At 52.2% G+C, this 23,822-nt stretch overlaps 1 protein-coding gene across 1 annotated transcript in view; it reads left to right on the top strand.

Moving 5' to 3' along the window:
* Positions 1–23,822, top strand: part of NPLOC4 (NPL4 homolog, ubiquitin recognition factor) — a 43,384-nt gene that overhangs the window by 107 nt on the left and 19,455 nt on the right. The window contains exons 1-12 of the mRNA XM_073606876.1: positions 1–84; positions 2,832–2,912; positions 6,564–6,676; positions 8,786–8,968; positions 10,877–10,925; positions 12,219–12,313; positions 12,915–13,038; positions 16,403–16,582; positions 17,677–17,763; positions 20,256–20,327; positions 20,414–20,540; positions 22,639–22,799. The exon at positions 1–84 is cut by the window's left edge and continues 107 nt beyond it. Coding sequence (XP_073462977.1) covers positions 70–84; positions 2,832–2,912; positions 6,564–6,676; positions 8,786–8,968; positions 10,877–10,925; positions 12,219–12,313; positions 12,915–13,038; positions 16,403–16,582; positions 17,677–17,763; positions 20,256–20,327; positions 20,414–20,540; positions 22,639–22,799 — 1,287 coding nt within the window. The 5' untranslated portion in view covers positions 1–69. The remainder of the gene's footprint in view (positions 85–2,831; positions 2,913–6,563; positions 6,677–8,785; positions 8,969–10,876; positions 10,926–12,218; positions 12,314–12,914; positions 13,039–16,402; positions 16,583–17,676; positions 17,764–20,255; positions 20,328–20,413; positions 20,541–22,638; positions 22,800–23,822) is intronic.

Below are 23,822 nucleotides of genomic sequence, written 5' to 3'. Positions count from 1 at the left end.
GCCGGTGGAGACGTCAGAGGCCGCCGGGAATCCCCGGATATCGGAGCGGGCGGAGAGGCCGGAGAGAGGATGGCGGAGAGTATTGTGAGTGGTGGTGGGGAAGGAGGGGGAGGGGCCGGGCCTGCGGTCTGTCGGTTTCCCTGTGTCATGGTTTCCTGTCCGCCTGAGGGGGGGCCTCTGTCACCGCCTGTCCGGGGGGCCTGGAGCCCGGGAGGGGGGAGGGGAGGAGAGGCCGGTCCCTGAGGAGGACAGTGATCTATAGTCAGATCCCAGCTGGGCCCCTGGAGGAAAGAGAACTACAACTCCCAGCATTCCCTGTACTCCTCCTATCAGAGGGCATGCTGGGAGTTGTAGTTCCTCCTCCGTGAGAGTATTGCTGGGGGCCAATCACTGACCGACAGAACTTCTGATATACCCGGGGGACAGGATTCCGTGGGACACGGGGGGGGAGAACAATGTACCGGGGGACCGGATTCTGTGCAACACACACAGGGGAAGACAATGTACCCGGGGGTAAGGACCCAGTGTGACACACAGGGACAGTGGGATGGCATTCTGTGTGACACACACGGGACAGGATTCAGTGTGACGCAGGGGGGGGAACGATGTACCCGAGGCGACAGGATTATGTGTGACACACTGGGGGGGGGGGAACGACAATGTATCTGGGGGACACACAAAGTGGACAATGGCCCAGGGGACAGGATTATATGCGTGACACCAGGGGGGGCGTGGAACGGGACACAGTGTTCCCAGAGGGCAGGATTATTTGTGACACATGGGGGGGGGGGGGTCTGTGTACTCAAGGGACACAATTCTGTGCTACACAAAGGGGGGCAATGTACCGGGGGATGGGATTATGTGTGACACACAGGGAGGAACACTGTACCCAGGGGACAGGATTCTGTGCAACACATTGGGGGAGGGGCAGTGTACCAGGGGACATGATTATTTGTGACACACGGGGGGGGCGATGTACCCAGGGGACATGATTATTTGTGACACACGGGGGGGCGATGTACCCAGGGGACATGATTATTTGTGACACACGGGGGGGCGATGTACCCAGGGGACAGGATTATTTGTGACACACTGGGGGGGGGCAATGTACCCAGGGGACAGGATTCTGTGTGACACACTGGGGGGGCGATGTACCCAGCGGACAGGATTCTGTGTGACACACGGGGGGGGGCAGTGTACCCAGGGGACAGGATTATTTGTGACACATGGGGGGGCGATGTACCCAGGGGACAGTATTCTGTGTGACACACGGGGGGGGGGGGGGCAGTGTACCCAGGGGACAGGATTCTGTGTGACACACGGGGGGGGGGGGCAGTGTACCCAGGGGACAGGATTCTGTGTGACACACGGGGGGGGGCGGCGATGTACCCAGGGGACAGGATTCTGTGTGACACACGGGGGGGCAGTGTACCCAGGGGACAGGATTATTTGTGACACACGGGGGGGGGTGCGATGTACCCAGGGGACAGGATTCTGTGTGACACCCGGGGGGGGCGATGTACCCAGGGGACAGGATTCTGTGTGACACCCGGGGGGGCAGTGTACCCACGGGACAGGATTCTGTGTGACACACGGGGGGGCGATGTACCCAGGGGACAGGATTATTTGTGACACACGGGGGGCGATGTACCCAGGGGACAGTATTCTGTGTGACACATGGGGGAGCAGTGTACCCAGGGGACAGGATTATTTGTGACACACGGGGGGGCGATGTACCCAGGGGGACAGGATTCTGTGTGACACACGGGGGGGGGGGGGCGATGTACCCAGGGGACAGGATTCTGTGTGACACACGGGGGGGCAGTGTACCCAGGGGACAGGATTATTTGTGACACACGGGGGGGGGGTGCGATGTACCCAGGGGACAGGATTCTGTGTGACACCCGGGGGGGGCGATGTACCCAGGGGACAGGATTCTGTGTGACACCCGGGGGGGCAGTGTACCCACGGGACAGGATTCTGTGTGACACACGGGGGGGCGATGTACCCAGGGGACAGGATTATTTGTGACACACGGGGGGCGATGTACCCAGGGGACAGTATTCTGTGTGACACATGGGGGAGCAGTGTACCCAGGGGACAGGATTATTTGTGACACACGGGGGGGCGATGTACCCAGGGGGACAGGATTCTGTGTGACACACGGGGGGGGGGGGGGCGATGTACCCAGGGGACAGGATTCTGTGTAACACACGGGGGGGGCGATGTACCCAGGGGACAGGATTCTGTGTGACACACGGGGGGGGCAGTGTACCCAGGGGACAGGATTCTGTGTGACACACGGGGGGGGCAGTGTACCCAGGGGACAGGATTCTGTGTGACACACGGGGGGGGCGATGTACCCAGGGGACAGGATTCTGTGTGACACACGGGGGGGCAGTGTACCCACGGGACAGGATTCTGTGTGACACACGGGGGGGCGATGTACCCAGGGGGACAGGATTCTGTGTAACACACGGGGGGGCGATGTACCCAGGGGGACAGGATTCTGTGTGACACACGGGGGGGGGGGGGGGCGATGTACCCAGGGGACAGTATTCTGTGTGACACACGGGGGGGCGGCGATGTACCCAGGGAACATGAGTCTGTGCTACACACAGGGGGGGGAAATTTACCTGTGGGACGGGATTCTGTGTGACACACAGGGGAGGGGATAATGTACGGGGGGGCGGGGGGACAAGATACGGTGTGACACACAGAGGAGGGGACAAACTACTTGGGGGGGACAGGATGTGACGATGGTGAATATATCATTTTATAACTTGATTATTATTATTATTATGTATCGTTTCTTCTCCCCTCCCCCGCAGACTATCCGCATTCAGTCTCCGGAAGGAGTGAAACGCATCACTGCGAGCAAACGTGAAACCGCCGCCACATTTCTTAAAAAGGTGCGTCCTGAGATAACACCGCGCCACCGTCTCCCATAGCAACAAGTTGGTGTCGTGTCATTTCATGCCGGCGGTGCCGGATAGACAATAGAAGGGAGAATCTGATCTGTACTGCGAGAGATACAAAGTAACATTGTTTATAAACATTGCTCAGACTTCCCAGCAGGAAGTGAGGGGAAATCTCCCCAGTGTGGGGGAGGGGGGGGGGGGACGGGGGTTGTACACCTACAAAAACTCTGTTCATATTTTTTAAACAATAGTCGGGGTTTTGGCTTTGAAATGAAAGTTACATTTTATTATATTTCTTGAGTGACTCCAATCATCATCAGTCCCCTCTCCTCCTGTTCTGTACCATCCACCTTTCATCGCTATTGGCTTTCCCTGCCATCAATCATTTTGTTCCTGAGCGTTTTATGAAAGAACACATCCCCGGTATCCCTTTAGATGTGCATGCAGCAACTTATCAGATTGCACAGCTAAGATCTGTAGCACCCAGCGATCTCGCAGGAAGAAGCGTCTAAAGGGATGCTGGGGATGTGTTCTTTCATATATTGCTGGGAGGGTAGCTGTGACATTTAGGCTCGGTTCACACAGGGGCGACTTGTCAGGCGACCTAGTCGCCTGACAAGTCGCCTCCCGTTCTGTGCTATGGAACCGTTCTAATAGGAGTGACGCAAGTCGCTCCGACTTAGAAAAAGGTTCCTGTACTACTTTGGGGGCGACTTGCATAGACTTCTATGCAGAAGTCGTTTTGCAAGTCGCCTCGGAAGTCGTTTGCAGGTCACCTCGCTGAGGCGACCTGCAAGTCGTGCCGCCCCTGTGTGAACCGGCACTAAAGGCACCTCTGGCTTGAAAAAGTTTGATTGCATGTTAATTGGGGGGGAGGGGCATAAGAGAAGATCGATGGATACATTACACTTCAGCTTTAAGTGGATAGAAATCTCTCTAAGAGGATATCAACCGGTGACCCCCCCCGATGACCCCTCACCAATGAGTGAAGAGTTCAACCCCCCCCCCCCTCCCCCGCTACACAGATGTCAGCCGTGTCACTGCGACAATCCCTATAAAATGACCCGATAAGCCGCCTAATCCTCCCAAATACTGAAGGCGACCAAAACTTCACTCCATGACCCCCCCCGTTCTTCCCATCGGGGACCCCAATACTTCACCCGCCACCCCCTCCCCCACACAGCAATTCTGCTGAATGAGCGGAAACAGTCAGAGCTGGCCAGCAAACACGGCAGCTGCGCTAAAATAAAGTCCACCCACATCTCTAAGATTTTTATTTTACACTTTTTTATTTTTTTTTCTTACAAATGTTTTTTTTTTTTTTTTTTTTTTTTTTTTTTACAAACAATTTTTTTGCAGTTCGTTTTATCTTCTTTTTTTTTTTTTACTGTGTTTTTAAGGCTTTTTTATTAAAAAAAATAATTACATAATGTGTTTTCCAGATTTTTCTTTTTTTTTTGGTTTTTACAGTGCGCTTTTAAAAATTAAAATTATTAGAGTTTTTTTTTCTATTTCTACATAGTGATTCGTGCGATTTGTTAAGGCTTTTTTTCTCCCCAGAATGTGTGTTTTTTACTTTATTTTATTTTTTTTCGCAGAGTGTGTTTTTAGTTATTTTCTACAGAGTTTTTTGGGGTTTTTTTTTTTCTGGAAAATAAAACTGAAAAAACACATTTTAGCTTTTTCTTTTTTTTTTTTTTTTTTTCAGAAAGTTGTTTTGTTTTTTTTTTAATGGAAAGCGTGTTTTATTTCAAAGAAAAGTGTTTTTTTTTTTGTTTTGTTTTTTTTACTCAAAATTTCTGTTTTTTTTTTTTTTTTTTTAATTTGCATTAGAACTGCCTGATACAGGGAGATTTTTTTTTAGATTGTAGATGTTCATTTTTTCCCCCCGGGGTCGGGTTCCTGGACTGGGCTGAGTTTTCCGCCGCCGTTAAAAAAAAAATCGAAGCTTGATGGAGTTTTTATCTGTTCGTCAATTTGCGAACAGAAGAGGTCGCCGCCCACAACTCTTTAATAATGCAGAAGATACGGATCTGATGAGGGGGAGGGGCCTGAAATGGGAAAACGATGGTTTACAGTTAACCCTCGGTGGGGATGCTGGTCTGTAAAAAGTTTTTCTGTTACCATGGAGACCCCGTGTGGGTGGGGCTTAATAGCACCTTTTCAAACTTCTCAGTTCAAAATTAAAATCTTTATAGTCATAAAAAAGAAAGTAAAGTCCATCTAAAAAGTGCAGGTGGTCAGTTTTATTTTCCCGCCCCCAACACATCACATTCATTCCTATTGGTCCATCATTATGATGAGCTCCAGCACTGACCAATGAGAATGAATGTGGGGCGGGAGGCAGACAACTTTCAGAAGTTTCAGAACTTTGCCAGTTATGAACAGAGCGGCATTTAGACGTCTTCACATTATACCCGGAGTAAAGCGGAAGTCTGATGTACGCAGAGAACGTCTTCCCCCCACTTCCTGCCATTGAGCGTCCAATTCATCTCTTTTGAGAGGGCGGGACATCCCTGGATCTGTCTACTGGTCTGTCTTTGTTGGAAGGGGCTGCCAGGCTCCTACAAACATCACAGCACCCTATCTCAGATCTTCTTTCGGGAGGAAAGAACACACCCTCAGTATCCCTTTAGACGAGCATGCTCAAAGAACACATCCTCGGTATCCCTTTAAACGTGCATGCTCAAAGAGCACATCCTCGGTATTCCTTTAAACGTGCATGCTCAAAGAACACATCCTTGGTGTCCCTTTAGACATGCATGCTCCTCCCTGCTGGCCACAGGGTGCTGCAGCATTTAGTTGTGTAATCTGCTGATCAGTTGATTGCTGGAAGGGGCTGGCAGGCTCCTAGAAGCATCATAGCACCCCGTCTTGGTTCTTTCAGGAGGAAAGAACACATCCCCAGTATCCCTTTAGACATGCATGCTCAAAGAACACATTCTCAGTATCCCTTTAGACATCCATGCTCAAAGAACATATCCTTGGTATTCGTTTAGATGTGCATGTTCTAAGAACACATCCTTGGTATCCTTTTAGATGTGCATGCTCCTTCCTGTTGTCCATAGAGTGCTGCAGACTTTGGCTGTGTAATCTGCTGATCAGTTGATTCCTGGAAAGGGCTGGCAGGCTCCTACAAACATCACAGCATCCTATCTCAGTTTTTTCAGGAGGAAAGAACACATCCCCAGTATCCCTTTTAGATGTGCATGCTCAAGGAACACATTCTCTGTATCCCTTTAGACATGCATGCTCAAAGAACACATGATCCGTATCCCTGTAAGCATGCATGCTCAAAGAACACATCCTCGGTATCGCCTTAGAGGTGCATGCTCAATGTACACATGCTCCGTATCGCTTTAGATGTGCATGCTCCTCCTTGCTGGCCGCAGGGTGCTGCAGAATTTAGCTGTGCAATCTGCTAATCAGTTAATTGAGCATGCACGTATAAAAGAATGCTAGGTATGAGCTCCTTCATGTAAAGCTCAGGAATAAAAGGATTGATGGCAGATGTGGTATCAACCCACAGAGTGCGACAATACCGAAAACGTCAAAGGGAAATTTTCTGCCAATGGTTATTTTAAGCTATAAGCATTTTATTGTGTGACTTTTATGTGACCTATTGATCATTTTGTGTTCCAGGTAGCGAAAGAATTTGGTTTTAGGAATAACGGCTTCTCTGTGTATGTGAACAGAAACAGGACAGAAGAAATATCAGCGAGTCCAAACAAGTCTCTTAACCTCCTGAAAATCAAGTAAGCCAAAAAATGTAGCTTCCTGAAAACATCGGGAGGCCGGGGGGCTTCAATGGCGGAAGGGAGGCCGGGGGCTTTGGCGTCGGGCGGGAGGCCGGGGGCTTTGGCGTCGGGCGGGAGGCCGGGGGCTTTGGCGTCGGGCGGGAGGCCGGGGGCTTTGGCGTCGGGCGGGAGGCCGGGGGCTTTGGCGTCGGGCGGGAGGCCGGGGGCTTTGGCGTCGGGCGGGAGGCCGGGGGCTTTGGCGTCGGGCGGGAGGCCGGGGGCTTTGGCGTCGGGCGGGAGGCCGGGGGCTGTGGCGTCGGGCGGGAGGCCGGGGGCTGTGGCGTCGGGCGGGAGGCCGGGGGCTGTGGCGTCGGGCGGGAGGCCGGGGGCTGTGGCGTCGGGCGGGAGGCCGGGGGCTGTGGCGTCGGGCGGGAGGCCGGGGGCTGTGGCGTCGGGCGGGAGGCCGGGGGCTGTGGCGTCGGGCGGGAGGCCGGGGGCTGTGGCGTCGGGCGGGAGGCCGGGGGCTGTGGCGTCGGGCGGGAGGCCGGGGGCTGTGGCGTCGGGCGGGAGGCCGGGGGCTGTGGCGTCGGGCGGGAGGCCGGGGGCTGTGGCGTCGGGCGGGAGGCCGGGGGCTGTGGCGTCGGGCGGGAGGCCGGGGGCTGTGGCGTCGGGCGGGAGGCCGGGGGCTGTGGCGTCGGGCGGGAGGCCGGGGGCTGTGGCGTCGGGCGGGAGGCCGGGGGCTGTGGCGTCGGGCGGGAGGCCGGGGGCTGTGGCGTCGGGCGGGAGGCCGGGGGCTGTGGCGTCGGGCGGGAGGCCGGGGGCTGTGGCGTCGGGCGGGAGGCCGGGGGCTGTGGCGTCGGGCGGGAGGCCGGGGGCTGTGGCGTCGGGCGGGAGGCCGGGGGCTGTGGCGTCGGGCGGGAGGCCGGGGGCTGTGGCGTCGGGCGGGAGGCCGGGGGCTGTGGCGTCGGGCGGGAGGCCGGGGGCTGTGGCGTCGGGCGGGAGGCCGGGGGCTGTGGCGTCGGGCGGGAGGCCGGGGGCTGTGGCGTCGGGCGGGAGGCCGGGGGCTGTGGCGTCGGGCGGGAGGCCGGGGGCTGTGGCGTCGGGCGGGAGGCCGGGGGCTGTGGCGTCGGGCGGGAGGCCGGGGGCTGTGGCGTCGGGCGGGAGGCCGGGGGCTGTGGCGTCGGGCGGGAGGCCGGGGGCTGTGGCGTCGGGCGGGAGGCCGGGGGCTGTGGCGTCGGGCGGGAGGCCGGGGGCTGTGGCGTCGGGCGGGAGGCCGGGGGCTGTGGCGTCGGGCGGGAGGCCGGGGGCTGTGGCGTCGGGCGGGAGGCCGGGGGCTGTGGCGTCGGGCGGGAGGCCGGGGGCTGTGGCGTCGGGCGGGAGGCCGGGGGCTTTGGCGTCGGGCGGGAGGCCGGGGGCTTTGGCGTCGGGCGGGAGGCCAGGGGGCTTTGGCGTCGGGCGGGAGGCCAGGGGGCTTTGGCGTCGGGCGGGAGGCCAGGGGGCTTTGGCGTCGGGCGGGAGGCCAGGGGGCTTTGGCGTCGGGCGGGAGGCCCGGGGGCTTTGGCGTCGGGCGGGAGGCCAGGGGGCTTTGGCGTCGGGCGGGAGGCCAGGGGGCTTCAGCAGGGGGCTTCTCTGCAGTGAAGATTTCTACAGAACCCAGCAGCCTGCACATCTCAGGTACTTCATTACAGATAAGTGAGGGAACTAAAGCTGGAGAGAAAAAATATTTCCCTTAGATTGCCAGACGGGGGAGGGGGCATTGACTTTTGCACTTACTTTCAGCTAAGCCCCGCCCCTTTCTTTCCAGCAGTGCAGTGTGAGAGACTCTGCTGATTGCTAAGGCTTCTGCATTGGATTGATTAAAGGTGCAGCTCAGAGCCAGATGTCAGAGCTGCCTGTAAAGGATGGGGGGGGGGTTTCTAGAATGACAGCGAGTGTTCCGGAATAAAGTTGCAGCACAGGAGAAGTCTGGCTTTGTTCTGCATGGAATGGAATCACTGGAGCAGAGGAGGATGTAAGCGATCTGCTGGGTGTCGGTTGCCGGTTGCTGTTTGCTCTGAATAAATAATGAATCAGCAGCATAGTGACGTGTGATCTGCATTCCCTGCTTTGTGTTTTTTTTTCCTGTAGACATGGGGACATGCTGTTCCTCTACCCGTCCGGCGCCGCCGGGCCGTCCTCTGAGGTCATGGATACGTCCGCAGGGTTGCAGGCCGCACGACCGACGAGTTCGCCTCAAGTGATGGAAGACGAGATTGACCAGTACTTGCTCAAACAGGAGGGGAAGATCTACAGAAACCGAGACCCCCAGCTGTACGTACTCTGCGGGAAATAAACATAAAGTGCACCTGTCATTTTCTACCCATCCTTTACCTACAATGTTTGATCACAGTGGACCTGTGTTCAAGGGTTAGCATAGGAAGTTGTGTTAAAAATCCTGCTGGGTGAATAATTACCAGAAAATTTAATATATTGCAGCTGATTAGTACTTGGTGTAAATTTACCCTTTAACGTGTTCACGACCGCGCTATAGCCGAATGGCAGCTACAGCGCGGTTGCACTTTGCCCGGAGGCCATCATATGACATCCTCCCATGCTCCCTGTAGCGCGCATCAGCAGTGATCTGGGTAAAGAGCCAATCACAGTGGCTCTTTACCATGTGATCAGCTGTGTCCAATCACAGCTGATCACAAGAGAAACAGGATTTGCTGGTTATTGGCAATCCTCTCCTCACACTGACAGAAGAGGAGAGCCAATAAACGGCAAATCCACACAGGGGACATCTACACCGATAATTAGGGCAGCCCCAATGGTGCCCGCCAGTACTGCCCATCGGTGGTGCCCATCGGTGCCGCCTCGTTTACTGCCCGTTGGTGCCGCCTCGTTTACTGCCCGTTGGTGCCGCCTCGTTTACTGCCCGTTGGTGCCGCCTCGTTTACTGCCCGTTGGTGCCGCCTCGTTTACTGCCCATTGGTGCACATCAGTGAAAGAGAAATATTACTTTTTACTAAATTTCATCACAGAAACTAAGAAAAACGGGGGTTTTTTCGACATTTTTGGTCTTTTTTTGTTTGTTTAGTAAAAAAATATACCCAGTGCTGATTAAATACCACCAGAAGAAAGCGTTATCTCTCTCCAAAAAATTATAAAAATTGAATTTGGGTACAGCGTTGCATGACCGCACAATTGTCATTCAAAGTGTGCGTGGCGTGAAACGTCGCCTCCTTGAAAGGAGTAGATTTCTGGTTACTTCCAAAACAGCAGGATCACTTTTTAAATCCCGCCCCTGTAGCACAACACTTTTACCGTCCCGCTCCCACCACCCCTCCATTTACCACTAGGAGCGAGGAGAGGAAAGCTCCTAGTCTATATTTGTCAGAGCTTACGCAGGGCTGAGGTCTCTGTGGCCTGACTGACCATATGGGTGGCTGAGTAGCCAACCACCATGCACCAGCGATGTCACATGAGAGAACGGCAGGTGAAATACACATTCCCCCCCACACCATACCCAGAAGTATCCAGTGTCTGTGCTCTCACCAGCAGTGCCGTGAAAAGCGATAGGAAACTTGATCATAAGCCAAAGAGAGGCGCTAAGTGTACCTGCTGCTTCTACATGCATGAGCACAGCACCAATTTACCTGAGAAGGAAAGTGAATTCCTGGAAGCTGTGTTCAGAGAAAGACAGGCTGAGGACATGGGACTGGCCACCGGTATTGCCTGTGGTCTCCATCACCCGATCTCCCCTATTACTGACTTGCCATCCCTTGTTCTGCACTGTCTCTTTGTATGGAGGCAGCCATCTTGGTAGAGGCAGGACTTTGCTTCTTAATGTCAGCCTCCAGCAAGGAGAACAGTGAGCAGCACAGTAATGACATCACCAAATCTCCTGAGTCTAGCAGTCAGAGGCAGCGGTGTCTTGGATCTCACACTGCAGATATACAGCTATGAGGCCGTAGATTACATACCAGGAAGTGTACAGATATTTATCAGGAGAGGTACATTTGGTAAAGCTTATAGGTGAACAACCCACCTGCTGATCTACAGCAATTTATATAGTGTGTCTCTTCGATTTTTTTTTTTTTTATTATTATTATTATTACATCAAAGCAGTATCTACAATGAACAAAATAAGAGAAATCAGGTCCAAAGAAAGATAGCGTGTCTTTACTTGTTTGAATGGTTCCCCCTCTCCTAATTTTATATGTATGTTCTCCATTGTAGATGTCGGCATGGGCCTCTTGGAAAATGTGTGCACTGCGTTCCATTGGAGGTAAGTGCTGAGAGTTAGGCACTGGGTGTCATTGTGTCCTATGTGTGTACATGGCGGTCTCTGCTTGGCCTCCTTGTGTATGTGCATGGCGGTCTCTGCTTGACCACCTGTGTATGTGCATGGCGGTCTCTGCTTGACCACCTGTGTATGTGCATGGCGGTCTCTGCTTGGCCTCCTGTGTATGTACATGGCGGTCTCTGCTTGGCCTCCTGTGTGTGTGCATGGCGGTCTCTGCTTGGCCTCCTGTGTGTGTGCATGGCAGCCTCTGCTTGGCCCCCTGTATATGTACATGGCGGCCTCTGCTTGGCCCCCTGTATATGTACATGGCGGCCTCTGCTTGGCCCCCTGTATATGTACATGGCGGCCTCTGCTTGGCCTCCTGTGTATGTGCATGGCGGTCTCTGCTTGGCCTCCTGTGTATGTGCATGGCGGTCTCTGCTTGGCCTCCTGTGTATGTGCATGGCGGTCTCTGCTTGGCCTCCTGTATATGTACATGGCGGCCTCTGCTTGGCCCCCTGTATATGTACATGGCGGCCTCTGCTTGGCCCCCTGTATATGTACATGGCGGCCTCTGCTTGGCCCCCTGTATATGTACATGGCGGCCTCTGCTTGGCCCCCTGTATATGTACATGGCGGTCTCTGCTTGGCCTCCTGTGTATGTACATGGCGGTCTCTGCTTGGCCTCCTGTGTATGTGCATGGCGGTCTCTGCTTGGTCTCTTGTGTATGTGCATGGCGGTCTCTGCTTGGCCTCCTGTGTAGGTGCATGGCGGTCTCTGCTTGGCCTCCTGTGTAGGTGCATGGCGGTCTCTGCTTGGCCTCCTGTGTATGTGCATGACTGTCTCTGCTTGGCCTCCTGTATATGTACATGGCGGCCTCTGCTTGGCCCCCTGTATATGTACATGGCGGCCTCTGCTTGGCCCCCTGTATATGTACATGGCGGCCTCTCCTTGGCCTCCTTTGTAGGTGCATGGCGGTCTCTGCCTGGCCTCCTGTGTAGGTGCATGGCGGTCTCTGCCTGGCCTCCTGTGTAGGTGCATGGCGGTCTCTGCCTGGCCTCCTGTGTATGTACATGGCGGTCTCTACTTGGCCTCCTGTGTATGTACATGGCGGTCTCTGCTTGGCCTCCTGTGTATGTACATGGCGGTCTCTGCCTGGCCTCCTGTGTATATACATGGCGGTCTCTGCCTGGCCTCCTGTGTATATACATGGCGGTCTCTGCCTGGCCTACTGTGTATGTACATGTCCGTTTCTGCTCGGAACCACCTTCTCATATCACCTTTTTGTCCTGCAGCCATTCGATGAAGATTATCTGAACCATCTGGAGCCCCCAGTCAAACATATGTCTTTCCATGCTTACATCAGGAAGCTGACAGGAGGTGCTGACAAGTAAGTATCGCTCATACAATTGCATTATGTGTTCTGCCTTCCTGAGGCTTCCTGTCACATGATCATGACCGGCACCATCTACTCTTTTTATGTAACGCTAAAAGACGTTTAATGTTGGATTCTAGGCTTGGTGTCCATAATCCAGCACTTTACCTCTTTGCTGGAGCTTCCTGTAATAAAGACCACTCACTGCTGCTCTTTCTAATTTTGCAGGGGGACTGGTCTTGTCTTGTCTCCACCCCCTCCTGTAGTGGGTGGAGCCTCAACATCATAACGTCACGCCCGGGGCCTCCAAAGCTCATAGAGACTGCCGGGGACCATCCGGTCGTCGGTATTCTCTATTGGTAACTTCTGCCGGCAGCGGATTCCTTTTCTGGCTCGCCGATCACACGGGCGAGCCGGTAGAGGCACCGGAGGGGAGGGGGGGGGGGCTTATGTACACACTGATGATCAGCGCCTCAACCTCGCAACCCTGTGCTGAGAATGCTGGATTCAGTGTAACTTTGTTGTCTCCTATCATGTTTTTTTTTTCTTTTCTTTTTCCTTTTTTTTTTAACCATTGTTATGAATGATCTGTAATATGTCTCCAAACTATTTTCAGAGGGAAATTTGTGGCCTTGGAAAATATCAGCTGCAAGATCAAGTCTGGATGTGAGGGGCACCCACCGTGGCCAGAGGGCATCTGCACCAAATGCCAGCCCAGCGCCATCACCCTCAACCGACAGGTGAGAACGTTGGAATGTGATGGGTGCCTGCTGCATGGAAAGGAAGCCCTAAAAGTCGCACATCACTGCAAAACCCTGTGAGGGAGATGTAGGACAGCCTCAGCCCGGGCTCCAATCAGGCCACTCCTTTCCCTACTGGGTGTTTTGAGCTGGGACTAGCTCCATCCTTGTCGGCACTCCTAGCGGTTTGTCAAGCAAGGAGCCCCCCGATAAACACAGACGGAGGACAGGACAGAGCACTGCGCAGTTTGGGAGCCGGAAACCTAAAATTTAGATAAAGTCAAAGCTGCATGGAGAGAGCAGGGAAGAGTTAAAACCCAACTCTGGGAAAATGGCAAATGATTACTTGCAGGGGAGCTGCAGCCACACTGCGAAGGGTTAATTGCTGGATTAGTGTAGTAGAGAGGAGAAACTTTTACTTACCTGATTCTCTGCTCCCCTTGCTGATGGCGCACCCCCACCCTTTGGCAGTGGACTGCCCCCCCCCCCCCCCCTGCGGGGACCACTCTAGTAAGGGGAGGAGCGAAGGATCGAGTAAGTACATCTTCTTTTATTGTTCCCCTAGACCAGTGGTTTCCAAACTGTGGCCCGGGGGCCGGATGCAGCCCTTTGCTTGGTTTTATCCAGCCCTCGGGGCACTATTTTATTCACTGACACCAATGAAGTGCACAATTTCTCCCAATGGCATCAACAATGGGGCACAATTCCTCCCAATGACCCCAACGATGGGGCACAATTCCTCCAAATGATGAGGCCCAATGACCCCAACGATTGGGGCACAATTCTTCTCAATGACACCAATGATGAGGCCCAATGATGGGGCACAATTCCTCCCAATGATAGGGCACAATTTCTCCCAATTACCCCAATGATGAGGCCCAGTGACCCCCAACGATGGGGCACAATTCTTCCCAGTGACCCCCAACGATGGGGCACAGTTCTTCCCAGTGACCCCCAACGATGGGGCGCAGTTCTTCCCAGTGACCCCCAACGATGGGGCGCAGTTCTTCCCAGTGACCCCCAACGATGGGGCGCAGTTCTTCCCAGTGACCCCCAACGATGGGGCGCAGTTCTTCCCAGTGACCCCCAACGATGGGGCGCAGTTCTTCCCAGTGACCCCCAACGATGGGGCGCAGTTCTTCCCAGTGACCCCCAACGATGGGGCGCAGTTCTTCCCAGTGACCCCCAACGATGGGGCGCAGTTCTTCCCAGTGACCCCCAACGATGGGGCGCAGTTCTTCCCAGTGACCCCCAACGATGGGGCGCAGTTCTTCCCAGTGACCCCCAACGATGGGGCGCAGTTCTTCCCAGTGACCCCCAACGATGGGGCGCAGTTCTTCCCAGTGACCCCCAACGATGGGGCGCAGTTCTTCCCAGTGACCCCCAACGATGGGGCGCAGTTCCTCCCAGTGACCCCCAACGATGGGGCGCAGTTCCTCCCAGTGACCCCCAACGATGGGGCGCAGTTCTTCCCAGTGACCCCCCAACGATGGGGCGCAGTTCCTCCCAGTGACCCCCCAACGATGGGGCGCAGTTCCTCCCAGTGACCCCCAACGATGGGGCGCAGTTCCTCCCAGTGACCCCCAACGATGGGGCGCAGTTCCTCCCAGTGACCCCCAACGATGGGGCGCAGTTCCCCCCAGTGACCCCCAACGATGGGGCGCAGTTCCCCCCAGTGACCCCCAACGATGGGGCGCAGTTCCCCCCAGTGACCCCCAACGATGGGGCGCAGTTCCCCCCAGTGACCCCCAACGATGGGGCGCAGTTCCCCCCAGTGACCCCCAACGATGGGGCGCAGTTCCCCCCAGTGACCCCCAACGATGGGGCGCAGTTCCCCCCAGGGACCCCCAACGATGGGGCGCAGTTCCCCCCAGGGACCCCCAACGATGGGGCGCAGTTCCCCCCAGGGACCCCCAACGATGGGGCGCAGTTCTTCCCAGGGACCCCCAACGATGGGGCGCAGTTCTTCCCAGGGACCCCCAACGATGGGGCGCAGTTCTTCCCAGGGACCCCCAACGATGGGGCGCAGTTCTTCCCAGGGACCCCCAACGATGGGGCGCAGTTCTTCCCAGGGACCCCCAACGATGGGGCGCAGTTCTTCCCAGGGACCCCCAACGATGGGGCGCAGTTCTTCCCAGGGACCCCCAACGATGGGGCGCAGTTCTTCCCAGGGACCCCCAACGATGGGGCGCAGTTCTTCCCAGGGACCCCCAACGATGGGGCGCAGTTCTTCCCAGGGACCCCCAACGATGGGGCGCAGTTCTTCCCAGGGACCCCCAACGATGGGGCGCAGTTCTTCCCAGGGACCCCCAACGATGGGGCGCAGTTCTTCCCAGGGACCCCCAACGATGGGGCGCAGTTCTTCCCAGGGACCCCCAACGATGGGGGATTGTTTAGTCTCACTGATGCAAGGACATTTTGTAGGCCCAATTGCCACGGTCAGGTCTCCCTAAAGTCTGAAGGACCATAAACTGGCCCATTGTTTAGAGATTTTGGAGACCCCTGGCCTTTGACCTAAACCAGCAATTTACACTTGCAGTACAGGCACAGCCCCACATCAAGGGATTGTCTTTTAGTTGCCTGGAGTTGGGCTTTAAAGCCACAGTTAGGTTTTTGTTGCCATCTGTGCCCCATTGGCGGAGATTTCCCTTCCTTCCCATCCTCTCCCCTGATCAGCATGCAATTAAGTTTTCCACCCAATCATTTTGTTTTCAAGAAATACCTAGTTTGTGACCCCGTGATGTCATCATTGGATCTGTCTGCTGATCTATGCTTCGAGATTGGTGTTAGGGGTTGTCAGGCTCCTTTTAAATGTCACAGCGCCTCTGATCTTCTTTCCAAGAGCTTTATATTAAAGAACACATCCCTGGCATCCCTTTAGACATGCATTCTCCTCCCTGCTGGCCACTGGGTGCTGCAGACTTTCGCTGTGCTATCAGGTGATTGGTTGCTTGAGCATGCCCGTCTAAAGGAATGCGTTCTTTTTATATAATGCTTCGGAACAAAATGATGGCAGAGAAAGTTAATAGCTTTAAGAGGCAGGCTATGATGTAAGAAAGGATAAGCTTCACACCGCCCAGGGACCGCCCCTTCCTATTGTGTTTAATCAGCAACAGGCTTAATCGTAAGAGACCTATTGGACACATTCAGCTGCCATTGAGCTCTTGCTGGGCTTCTGAATCCCCTTCTGACCCACTATATACAGTGCATGGATTTAGGTACAATTATTGTAGATACTTGCCTCCCCCCTGCTCAGTAGATACCGACATTGTCCATTCCGGTGCACTTTGACATTTTTAGCATTAATTCTAAATACAGTGAACTTCTCCTTCCTGTCAGTGAAGATCTGATCCTTCATTTATAGAAATACAGACACGTGGACAACATTATGTTCGAGAATCACACCATCGCCGACCGCTTCCTGGACTTCTGGCGCAAGACCGGCAATCAGCACTTCGGCTACTTGTACGGGCGGTACACCGAACACAAGGACATCCCTTTGGGTATCCGGGCTGAGGTGGCTGCCATCTACGAGCCTCCACAGGTAAGGATTGTGATCTGAGAAGGACGGCGCCCCCTCCTGAAGGGAGAACTGTCAAAGCTGCAGGCCGTGGGCATGACATGACGCCGGTTTGTTACAAGTGATCGCTCCGTCACGTGCTAAACGGCAGTCGGGTGTACCAAGATGGCCGCCGCTCCGGAGCTAGGCCGAAGCCGTGGCCTTTCCTATGGCCGAGGCCACAGAGCACTCCGCGGATCGCGGGTGTCCCGTACGGATCAACCTCCGCGGATCGGATCACGGATCGATGACGATCCGTTGCGCCATATATATATATATATATATATATATATATATATATAGATAGATAGATATAGCCCGAGAAGGATTTGCTCCCTTCCTGACCAATAAATTTTTTTTATATATATAATATATTTAAAAAAAAATGTATTTTAACTTTTTTTTATTTTTTTATCACCTTTATTGCTTTCACAAGAAATTAATATATCCCTTGTGACCGTAGCAGGCAGTGACAGGTACTATTTATGGAGGGATCTGGAGTCTATAACACCCCAAATCCCTCCTTTGCACTTAAAAGCATTCATAACTCCAAGTTTGGCTGTTTTGAATACTGAAATCTGGCGCCTTCAAGTCTTCTGTAAATCGGAAATGATGTGATAACATCGATTCAGGGTTACTAGATCCGAGACCCGATCAAAGCCGATTCCGGCATTGTTCGGGATTCCGGACAGCCAAAAGATGTACCGGCTGGTCGCTTGGGCCTCCCGGTGGGATGGGAGAGCCGCGGGAGGGAATGTCCCCTCCTGGTGCTTGTAATAACAGCCGAACAGCTGTTTTGCTGCTTCGGTTGCTATTACAAAAAATCCGACCCTCGGCTCTAAAATAACGGTACCGGGGTGATGCCTGCAGCTGCGGGCATCACCCCGGTACAACCCCTTGAAGCCAAAGACTACATATTTGCGTTACGTCGGCATCAAGGGGTTGCCGTATCGCAAAAAATGGCTTGGTCCTGAAGGGGGAGTAAATCTTCCAGAGGGCAAATGGTTAAAAGATTGCTCATATTTTAATTGCATGTAATGATCCTCCTTTTCCTCATGCCGTTGTGTTTTCTCTCATAGATTGGAACGCAGAACAGCCTGGAACTGGTGGAAGATCCGAAGGCAAAAGTGGTGGATGAGATTGCAGCCAAACTTGGATTAAAAAAGGCAAGCACTGTTTACTGCTTTATAAAGCCCGGCCATACAGGATTCCTTTTTATTCGTGGGTTAAACAAAAGATAATGTTTCGATTTCCCCCATCCACACATTGCAGGTGGATGGGGGAATCCCTCTCGAGGAGGCTTCCCTGCCATCAGAATAAACTAATCTGCACCGCTGGCTATAGCCTGCAGCACTGATCCAGCAATAATGTTTTTTTGGTTTTTTTTCATATACATGTTTTGTATTTTGTTTTTTGTTTTTTTTCTTTGTAAATTTTTTGTCTGAGTATAGATCTATGTTGGTCCCAAGCATGTTTGAAGCCATTTACTGTTGACTGACTCACTACCTCTAGTACAGTAGACAGATAACATAGATCTACACTCAGACAAAAGAATTAACGAAAAAACAAAACAAAAGAAAAAAAAAAATACAAAACATGTATTAAAAAAAAAACGGGCAGATTTTTTTTTTTTCCTGCCGTCGCTTTTCTGTTATTTTTCCAATAGGCTGGTTGTACAAAAGTCGATCGAGGTATCAACTTCTGTACAACCAGCCTGCCCATAGGTGGATTAAAATTTGGCCGGTCCCTGCTGAACAGGCTGAATTTTGAACCATCTGTGGCCAGCTTAAAGTGATTTTTTTTTTTTTTTTAAATAATAAACATGTTATACTTGCCTGCTCTGTGCAAGCGTTTTGCACAGAGCGGACCTGATCCTCCTCTTCTGGGGTGTCCCGTCGGCGCTGCTGGCTCCTCCTCTACATTGGGTGCCCCAACGGAGACCCGCATTCCCTGGGGGCACACGTTCAGCGTGCTCACGAGTGTCCTGCTGCTGCGTCCATTGACCTGGCGCTCCCGTGTCACTGAGTTTGATTGACAGCAGCGGGAGCCAATGGCTCCTGCTGCGATTAATCTACCCAATGAGGATGGAGACAGCGTCTGGAGCCGCTGGGCTTGTGCTCGGTGCTGGAAAGACTGGGGTCAGGTAAGAGGGGGGGGGGGGGGGGGGCTCTGGAGGGCAGCTGCAGCACAGAAGGTTTTTCGCTTTAATGCATTAAGGTGAAAAACTTTGAGACCGTACAACTCTAACTGTCCGTTACGCCGATTAAATTGACACCCAACATGTCACGCTTCAAAATTGCGCCCGCTCGTGGAATGACGACAAACTTTTACCCTTCAAAATCCCCATATGCAACGTTTAAAAAATTCTACAGGTTGCATGTTTTGAGCTACAGAGGAGAGGTCTAGGGCTAGAATTATTGCTCTCGCTCTAACGTTCGCGGTGATACCTCACATGTGTAGTTTGAACACCCTTTTCATATGCGCGAACTACTTACTTATGCGTTCGCTTCTGCACGCGAGCTCGCCTGGACGGGGCGCGCCTAAAAAAAATGTTTGTTTTTTTTTTTTCTTATTTGTTTTACCTTTTATTTTTTATTTTTACACTGTTCTTTTAAAAATAAATGTAAACATCCCTTGTAATAAAAAAAAAAAAAAAAAAGCCTGACGGGACCTCTTTTATATTAGATCTGGGGTCAAAAAGACCTCAGATCTCATATTTACAGTAAAATGCAATAAAAAAAAAAAAAAATGTTGTTTGAAAAAAATAAATAAATGTTGCTTTAAGAGCTACGGGCGGAAGTGACGTTTTGATGTCGCTTCCGCCCTGCATTGGTATGGAGCCGGGTGGGGGCCCATCCTCCCCTCACTCAACTCCATACCAAAGAGGACACAGGATCCGATTGCCTCTGCCGATACCGATGGCTCTGGTAAGCGGCGGAGGGCACTGGAGGGAGGGGGGGGCCCTCTCTCGCCGCTGATAAAAGTGATCTCATGGGGAATCTGCCGCAGAGACCACTTTTATCTGAAAGCGGACCGCCCGCTTGAAGCAGAGGATACCAGGGTTTTGGCAGCTAGCTGCTGCTATAACAACGATATTCATCTTCAAAGTAATGACGTATAACGACGGCAGGCGGTCCTTTAAGTGGTTAAAGTGATTGTAAACGATCACCTTGTAAAACAACCCATTCACTTTAAAATAGAAATGAAAGGCAAAACATAATAAATACCTTTTTTTTTTTTTTTTTTTTTTTTTTTTTTGCCTTTTTTATAGGTATTCACATTCACTCTGTTCTCGGCTACATAAGAGCTGGGGGGGGGGGGATAAGCAGCAGCACACTGAGCTTCTCAGTGAATGGCTGTGCAGGGGGGGGGTGTCAGGACACATTGGAGGAGAGCAGGCTTAGTTCTCAGCACAGCTAGAGAACTGACCACGTTGTGCTCTCCTGCCTAGTGTGGTCAGTATTTATAAGGGGGACGGGCAGGATCACCAGGGATTTCACACAAAGGCAGCAATACGAAGAGAACAGGAGACTTTCTCATACCAGTACATGGTACAGCAGACACATATCAGGAATATGAAATGTTGGGGGGTAACAAAACGCTTTAACATTTAATATGCTTTGTGAGCCCATCTTACTTTTCTGCTCATTCTGCGCAGGTTGGCTGGATATTCACAGACTTGGTATCAGAAGACACCAGGAAAGGGACGGTTCGCTACAGCAGGAACAAGGTGAGCAGAAATTGGGAAACTTCTTTGTACAGTTCGCTTATTGAAGGTTCTTCCTCTCCCGTAAAAACAATCTCTTTTACACAAAGGACGCGTATTTCCTGAGCGCGGAAGAATGCATCACCGCCGGCTTCTTCCAGAACAAGCACCCCAACATTTGCCGCCTCTCACCGGACACCCATTTTGGCTCGAAGTTTGTGACTGTAGTGGCTACAGGTAGGCTTATCTTCAGAACCACATAGAGCCACATGCAAAGCCACGGGGAGACCTGGAAGGGTTAATAAGGGCCGATAACGATGGTGGAAGGCAGGGGCGTTGCTAGGTCTACAAAAGATCTGGGGCTAGAGCCCATAGCAGTTTAGTAAAGAAAGTCATATGATTGGGTGGGCATACACATGTATATACAGTAATATATGTGTGTGTATATATCCCCAGAGAGCCTCCCCCTTGCATCGGGGTCCCCAGAGAGCCTCCCCCTTGCATCGGGGTCCCCAGAGAGCCTCCCCCTTGCATCGGGGTCCCCAGAGAGCCTCCCCCTTAAAATCAGGGTCCCCAGAGAGCCTCCCCTTGGGGACCCCTGCAGAGACTCAGGGCTATGGGCCCCAGATTCGGGGCTATAGCCCCAAAAGCCACCCCCTAGCGACGCCCCTGGTGACAGGTTTTAGGCCTTATCTTCCTTTAGCTTTCTGGCTCCACCACCCAGAATAAGAGCAATGTTTTTTTTTTTTGGACCTAACTCTGCAACAACCTAATCTCCTAGCAGTGCCATGGTAACATAATTAAATTGATACTAAACACACACTGTAATTTACATTCTCTCTTCTATTTCTGTGTAGGGATGACGGCACTGGAATGTTGTTAATAAAAATAATAAAAAACCCATCTAAGTCCCTTTATTCTAATGGATATCCAGATGTCACATGACCCAGCTCTCTCCCAGCCTGTCTGCAGGGAAACATAAGCAGGAGGAGCTTCTAGTCCTCTTCTGCTGGTCACATGTTCAAAAAAACCAAACCAGCCTTTTGGAATGCAGAGTAAAAATAAATAATATCAATAAACTGTTTTAAATCATCATAGAAATATATACAGTAGTACCTTGGATTACGAGCAAAATCTGTTCCAGAAGCATGCTTGTATTTCAAAGCACTCGTATATCAAAGCGAGTGTCCCCATAGGAATCAATGGAAACTCAGATAATTAGTTCCACAGTGACAGCTGGTGTATGCAGTACCACATGTGGCCAGAGGTGCAGGGGGCACTGGTGTATGCAGTACCACATGTGGCCAGAGGTGCAGGGGGCGCTGGTGTATGCAGTACCACATGTGGCCAGAGGTGCGGGGGCCCTGGTGTATGCAGTACCACATGTGGCCAGAGGTGTGGGGGCACTGGTGTATGCAGTACTGCATGTGGCCAGAGGTGCGGGGGCGCAGGTGTATGCAGTACCACATGTGGCCAGAGGTTCGGGGGCACTGGAGACGCTTGGAGACACTCGGGAACCGAGTGTCTCTGTGTGTCTCCGGCGCCCCCGCACCTCTGGCCAAATGCGGTATTGCACACCCCAGTGGCTTGAATCCTGCTTGTCTTGTGAGACAACGCTCGCAAATCGAGTCAGGATTTATAAAAAATAATAATCTGCTTGTATTGCGAAACGCTCGTAAACCACGTTACTCGCAATCCGAGGTTTCACTGTATTTGAAATCAAATCTTTACTATTGTGTGGCAATAACATGGTGAGGGCAGATTCCTGGCAGTCACAGGCTGTGTCACGCCCCTCCAGCCCGTGTCTTAGAGTAAGAGGGAGGTGAGGCCTCCAACAATCTACATGTAATTTTCGTCCACCCATTCTGTTTAGCTGGTTAGTGGGCGTGGAGGAGGAGGGAGGGAGTGGGCTGTCATTTACCACTGTGTATACGCCCACATGTGTGACTCTATAGTCACATGGGCTGCTCAGATGTGATGGGGAGGAAATGCTCAGCATAGAATCTCACTGAAAACTGAGCATGTGCAGAGCTGACAACACTGCTCTGCAAAATCCCCAACTGCAGTGGGGACATGGACAGGAGGGGGAGACCAGACCAGGTTTTTTGCAGAATACAGATAATGAATCTCATAGTGAGCGAGTATAAACAGCATGGAATACAAAATGTAGTGATCATTTTTTTTAATGATGGGGGTTTAGTGACACTTTTAAGGCTCAAATTGACTGTAAATGACCTCCTGTATGGATGCAATGCAGTCCACCATTCAATGTTCACCCTGTAATGTGGCAACATTCACACGAGTCGTCCTTCCTCCTCTGTTTCCTTTTTGGTAGGCGGCCCCGATAACCAAGTGCACTTTGAGGGGTACCAGGTGTCCAATCAGTGTATGGCGCTGGTACGGGATGAGTGCCTCTTGCCGTGCAGAGATGCTTCAGAGCTGGGATACGCCAAAGAGTCGAGCAGTGAGCAGTATGTTCCCGACGTCTTCTATAAGGTCAGTTGTGCAGGTTACGGGGATTCTGCATTCGGAATATTTTTTATTTTTTTTTGTAAAGGTGAGCTAACACTTTAATGATTTATTAACTACTTCCCGCCGGGAGGGCGTACTTGGAGGTCCTCCAGTTTAGTGGTTATACTGGGATGGTGGGAGCACTTACAGGCATCATCCTGGTATCGATCTTTTCAGCTGGCGATTCTCTTCAAGGCAGAAGTGATCTGAGGGGCTAATTAGCCACTTGATCACTTCTGCGAGTGGCGGAAGTGCGCCCTACCCCCACCCCACCCCATCATGGAGGCCAGGAGCAATGCGGCGGCGATGGCTGCCCTGTACAAGGAGAGGAACTGACATCGTTCCCCTCTCTCTGTGACTTTCAGTTCCGCCCCTTTGTTTACCTGGCCAGGTAAGTAGCCGATCAGAACGATCTGTGTCTGATTGTCCACATGCTGGGGGGTGCCAGAGGAGAGATTTGGGGTTTAATAGACCCCAAACCTCTCCATAAAGAGGACCTGTCATAGCCCATGGTGTCACAAGGGATGTTTATCCCTTGTGATAGCAATAAAGTTAGTACAAACAAAGTGTAAAAAAAAAAAAATAAATAAATAAAAAATTTTGTATAAAATAAATAAATTAATAATAAAATTTAAAGCGCCCCCATCCCACCGTTCTTGCACGCAAATGCGACCCCATACATTACTCCCGCGCGCATATGTAAACGGTAATCGCACCACACGTGTGAGGTATTGTCGTGAACGTCAGAGCGAGAGTAATAATTCTAGCACCAGATGTGTGCAACTCTAAACTTTTAACCTGTAAAGACGTTTAAGACGTAATGAGAATTTTTAAGCACCATAGCTTTCCACCATTCCTTGGGCAGGCGCAATTTTAAAGCATGACATGTTAGGTATCTATTTACTTGGCGTAACATCAGCTTTCATATTACATTAAAAAAATTGGAATAACTTTTTAATTTTTTTTTTTTTTTTAATTCATGAAAGTGTTTGAAAAACAGTTGCGCAA

The sequence above is a fragment of the Aquarana catesbeiana genome, linkage group LG12 (assembly GCF_042186555.1).
Source record: "Aquarana catesbeiana isolate 2022-GZ linkage group LG12, ASM4218655v1, whole genome shotgun sequence".
NCBI lineage: Eukaryota > Metazoa > Chordata > Amphibia > Anura > Ranidae > Aquarana > Aquarana catesbeiana.
The sequence above is the reverse complement of the archived record's forward strand: the minus strand, read 5'-3'. Positions and strand labels throughout refer to the sequence as shown.